Source organism: Aplysia californica, unplaced genomic scaffold (assembly GCF_000002075.1).
Source record: "Aplysia californica isolate F4 #8 unplaced genomic scaffold, AplCal3.0 scaffold00324, whole genome shotgun sequence".
Taxonomy (NCBI): Eukaryota; Metazoa; Mollusca; class Gastropoda; order Aplysiida; family Aplysiidae; genus Aplysia; species Aplysia californica.
In genome coordinates this window covers 132656-138605 of record NW_004797594.1, presented here as the reverse complement: position 1 = coordinate 138605, position 5950 = coordinate 132656, and the positions used below count along the sequence as shown (strand labels likewise).

The window sequence follows — 5950 nt, the reverse complement described above, 5'->3', positions numbered from 1 at the left end:
CCTGTCGTATTATGATAGGATCAGCTGTTTATGAGATACACAACGACTAGATCTAGAGTGCTATATGCATGGTTGTAACACGGATGTCTGATGAAACTGAGCTAAGGGACAAACTCTGCGATGCCTTTGTAATACTGTTTATTCACTTTACGATTAACTGTTAAAGTCTTTGTACAAAAGTAATACATGGATTAAAAGAAACATAAAGCAGAAGGCATTTACACAGAGAAGCTACGGTAAATTATGTATTGCACCGACCAATCAGTTTATTGTCATTATTGTAAAGACCTCTTGTCAACCAAAAACAAAACAATTCTTACACACAGGAAAAGACAAACAAATAAACAAACATACAGACTGGAATACAGGCTAACAGGCATATAGAAGGTAAATATAGGTAACAGTGGGCTTCAATTTAAGATTCTTAGAAAAGGCAAAGAAGTAATTATTATTATGCTTCAAGTTTGAAAAAAGAATGTCAAGGGACAAAACTGCGTAATTACTTTTCGAATGGATAATTAAATAAACTGTTATGTCCCTTAACTTTTTCATTCGCGCAAAAATGAACACAAGTTGGTTCTAAATCCTTTCTTGTTAGGCTACATTTGACTAGATCTACTTTTTTTTCTGGAATCAGAAAACTTCACGAGAAATTTACTTTAAAAAAAAAGCCCTAGGAAAAAGTCATTTGAAGTAGTCTTCTTTGAACAAAAGATTATTTATTGGAAAGAAAGTAAGAATCAGCCAAACCGATTGAGTTCTATCAAGACAGTTTTTCAGACTGCTACAGTAACAAGAACAGTCTATAAGCTGTTCATGAATTCAGGCGGTAAAAAGCATTAACTAAACACCTAGGCCTACCCCCCCAAAAAAAGTTCAGGGACTGTGCGTATTGGCTGTTACGTAAAAGGTTCTGTATTTTGTTTAACATAAAATTAATCTTTCTCTTCTACTTAATGACTATCTGGAGTCAGGGCAGACAACGAAACTGGAATTGAGAAAAGGCCAAGAACAGAGTGAGAAAAAGGTCTATCATATAAGCAGCTTGGCCACTTGATGAACTCTATTCACTTCTGTAGCAACTTGGTACACAGCTATCACCCATCATCACACCATGCACGCATCCAACAAATCACATTCTCGCTGCTTCTCAAAACGATTGTTTCACCAAGATGCTTTGCCATTTTGAGAAAATGTACATTAAAAACAATGTATCCAAATGTAACAAAAATCAGAAATTAAGAGGAAAAAATTAAGAGGAGACAAAATTCTTAGGTTCAGAGTTTTTCAACTGAAGAGAGAAAAAGTTGTGAAGATATTTGTTGTGTGGTTTCCAGATATTCAAGCAGGAAAAAAATCAAAGGTGTAAAAAATATTTCACTGCTTTTCTTTCGCTAATCTTTTAAAAAGGAGAAATGAAAGCAGTAGAAGATTTCAGCCATCAAATCCGTTTTTTGAGGTAGATTTGCCATATTACAATAAAAAGGAATTGAGTCAAGGAGCGAACTGCTTCACCGAACACATTACAGAAAACAATTTATTGCGGGGCAAAAATATTCCAATTTTTCTTTAGGGAAGAACGAGTGACAGGTAACAGAAAGAACCAAGCAAGCTACACGACATATTTCATATCAACATACATTAATAAAAGTAAAAAACAAACAAAAAACTAGAATCACTGTGCATTTACAATTTCTTTTTTTTAACAAAAGCTTTTTTTTTTTTAAAAGATCGGAGACCTTATTCATCCACACCATTATCTCTTCTGTGTGGGCTACAAGACAATGATACAAAGGCCTAAAGGACAAATGAGCAAATTAAACGTATTCACATTACATGAAATTATGCTTCTGCACATAATGCAACGTGTTGTCTTCTGTGCTGACGGTTTACCAACACACAGTCAGAAAGCCGTTATTATAATACAGATTAAAAAAAATCAAAAAAAAAAAAATCCCACAAACAAAAGCGACCATGCACAGACACCATTGCTGACATGCTGCGACCAGAGTATCGTGGTTCTGTGCACACTTGAAACGAGAACTCTCGGGATTTCTTCCCATTGCTGGGCTCCATGTACAAAACTATAATAATATTGTTAATTAGAAATATTGTGATGATGTTCATGATGATAGTAATACAACCAAAATATAATAATAATAACCAGACAATAATGTTACTTAGAATATTAATAATATTAAAAATAATAGCAAAGATAAAAATAATAATAATAAGCTAATAATGATAATAATAAGAATAATAAAAATAATAAGAATAATAATAGTAATACATATAATAATAATAATAATAATAATAATAATAATAATAATAATAATAATAATAATAATAATAATCATCATCATCATCATAATAATAATCATCATAATAATTTTTAAAAACAAGAGGAAAAAAGAAAAAGAACAACAGTTATAGCAAAAATAATCCCAATAGTTATAATGAACAAAGATAAGAATTCTGATTCAGTCATCATGATATTGACAATAAGAGCACACTCACTTTACAGATGTCTAAAGGAACAGAATTTACATGAAACAAACGCCAACATGACAGAACCACCGTGGTGTAGCGGTACCGTACAAATGAAGACTTTCCTTTAGCTAATAAGACACTGAACATGAGAGAGTGCAAGCGAAATAATATACAAGTGTAGCCGTATGGCGTATTATCTTCATCTTTGATGAGACGACTATATATATTATATATATATACAACTCAGGTGACCTCTGCAGTAGGGGTCAGCCACTTTCTAACCTGGTCAAAAGACACCGTCTGCTTCTTCGCGTAACGCGACGTGACGTGACGGACCAGAAAAGGTAAGACGTAATTTTCTCTTCACTACATGACAGCTTTCTCCGAGTGAGAAGAACATTCCGAGTAAGTCCGTCCTTGAACTTTCTCCCACCACCCACCTAGCCAGCCTCTCAAACTCACTTGGAAACTCTGACTCTGTTGCTCGCTCTGTCCTTTGGCCATGTGGGTTTTCTCACAGATGTCCGATTGATAGATCTACGACCAGCAAAACAAGAAGATCCGAACCCACATCTGTAGCGCAAAGGTTTCATCACACACACACATAGATTCAGAAGGTCTATGAATGAAGCCCCTGAACCAAGAGCTCATTTACAACAGAGAGAACAAAAGTGCCCTACTTCTTTGACCATCCGAACGAGAGTTTTGCCTGCCGAGTTGCTTACAGAAGAACCGTAGATCAATGTAGGTCAATCCAGAATCCTCAGGGTCAAAGGTCAATGTAAAATGAGAAGCTTACGTCCACGGAAATTGATAGAGTTTGCTACACACCAGGCATGTTTGAAGAATCTGTTAGAAAACAGGTACACTTCACAACAGTAGCACAACACGCCATATTGCAGTGAACTGCAAGCGACAACGCATTCGCACAGATGGTCAGTTCAGTTTTCTGCACCGTAGTTGTTGCCCTCACAGAGCAATGTCTCAGACATTTTCACTCAGCAGCAACTCTCACTCCTGTCTTCCGAGAACGTAGCCTGTTATATCCACCCCCCGCCCTCCCCCCCGGTAAGCATCAGTGCGTTCACAAGTTGTAACAAACAAGCATACAACCGAACCCTTCAGCAAGTGACGCGACCTCTCACTCCGTCCCGGCAGCAGCAGCTCATTGTCTTTTTGGCGCACGGCAGTGGGTGGGGCAACACACGGACATTCAGGGGAGCTGGAACTTGCAGCACAGCAGTGACAAAATCTTCGCAGCAGCATTTTCCAATAATTGTACTCAGCTCTTCCTGGCACACCCTCTAAGATCCGGTTTCTTTTACAAATACATCCTCCAGCGCTTTGTAAGGATTTTAGCAAACATTTCCTAGCTGCTCCTTTTTATACCTCTTCTTTAATGCTATTTTCCTTCATTTGTGTCACATATCTGAATAACATTTCTCCCACATATGGACTTGTCCCAAATTGGAGATGATGATTATTTTGCCTTCTTATTTTATTTGTTACTGCATTCACAGTTCATAAACCTCCTTGATAGTTCAATAAAATATCTGTGTGGAAAAGTCCATTCAGGAAAGTCATTTATCTTACCAAATTTGAATTCACCTCCTCCCACCCCCTCCACCCCCCCTCCCCCAATGCATCTCTTTAGTGGGTTTCAATATTATGGGAGTATTTCAAGCCCATGGATCACTTTAATTATAGGCCTCCTTTCTTTTTGTATACTTCAAGTTTGTGTTTGACACATAACTTCTGATTTTACTTTCCTGAAGTAAACATGACTTTTAGTTTTGGGACTACAAGGCACCTCACTTACTGGAAAATTCCAGAACTCGTATTTTCTTGAGCCCATGTTTCTCCTTAGAAACATATTTGGCCACTGGATGATTCATAAGAAGGGCCTATCTATTCTGTTAGTCAAAAATAAATAAGACCCATATTGCACAATATTGTATATTATCTTGAGAATACTTAACTGAACGTTATAAAATAATTCCCACCCCACCCTCATATACCAATAAGTTAGTTTAGTCCACATTAGTCAAAAGCTTTATTCCTTATACTACATTCATCAAAACTCCCTGCTGGAACTCTTCCCTTCATCTTGATCTGTTCTGGATATCTCTGAACCACTAAAATGTTTCTCCTACGACTGTAGATGTTTTATTTCAATTATCCAACTTTGACCACTATGGCATGTCACTCAAGGATCACTAGAGACCGCGACTGAATGTCTGTTCATTGTCTCCACATGGAAACATTTGTCATCCATTATGACACAATATCGACTATCAATTGTTTTCTTACTTTACTTTTCCTTTATAATTTTTCATCCTCTGTAGCCGTTAAGCGTCGAGGGGAGATGCAGAAAAACATCCAGCGGTTGAACCAATGTTGAAACAATATTGAACGTCACCATCGAATATCCTCCAAATCATAAGCACTCCACCGCAGCCATCCACGCAAACTCGACCATTACAACAACTGACCACTGCCCTCAACTACCAGTCTGACTGACTGACTGACCCACTCCCCTGTGCCCACAGACGCCCCAGCAGCAATGGCGGCGTCCGTCCGTCTGTTCGTCTCCCCTCAGAGGTTGCTGGTCACCTCATTGGAGGCGGGGCTCCGCGGGCTCTCTGTGGGCTTGATCATCATCTGGACGGCCTTGAGAGAGGAGTACATGTGTATGGAGTTCCACTGGATGCCGTCTCGCTGGAAGTAGTTCTTGTGGAAGCCCTTGTGATAGTACTTGCCGTTGAGGTGCGCCTCGAAGCAGTTGCTGAACCACCACGCGCCCTGGTAGTGCTGGGCGCAGGAGTCGTAGTATCTGAGGAGAAAACAAAACAGATTTGGGTCAAGTTTTTATTTTTTGGTAACATGTTAATGCCTTCTCCATATCTTTAAAAAAACCCTGAAAAAAAACAACAACAGTCAAGCACAAATGGTCGCTTTTAAGGACAATCGGGCTAACCCAGTTTTTGAGGGTTTCCAGAAATCTTGATCTACACCAAAAGTGGGCATTGCTTTACCTATAGGAGAAGTTTGGTTTCATTGGTGTGTATATTTGTTTGGTTATAGAGAAAACTCTCCTTGTCTTTTCAAGAAACTGAACAAGGGGCAAAAACCTTACCTTTGATTTTTCTCAAAACAACATTTTTTGGGATAGCCCCTTTGCTTAAAAGCGACCAAACAAAACGAGCGTGGAAAACTCAAAATCACAGCCAGCATGACTGTACTAGTACTATTTTCCATTCCCTGATTAATATCTCTTTAATTTTTCTAAAATCTATCAATTAATAAGAATTATAGCTTATGTGTCGAATGTAATATACTTTGGTAATTTGCGACGTATTTGAGTCATCCATTCCCTACTGTATTTATATTTTAAAAAAAGAAATAATAAAAAGTAATATAGAGCTTGTGTTCGAGTGGGGACATGTGCTATACAAATCAT

General features: G+C 37.9%; 1 protein-coding gene across 1 annotated transcript; it reads right to left on the bottom strand.

The window, feature by feature from the left end:
* Positions 1 to 3901: 3901 nt before the first annotated feature.
* LOC106012304 (fibroleukin) lies at positions 3902 to 5325 on the bottom strand (the record flags this gene model as incomplete). The annotated part of the gene is given in 1 exon segment (XM_013084874.2): positions 3902 to 5325. A coding segment is annotated over 1 exon segment (240 nt), but the record flags the coding sequence as incomplete, so codon positions are not given.
* Between the last annotated feature and the right edge of the window lie 625 nt (positions 5326 to 5950).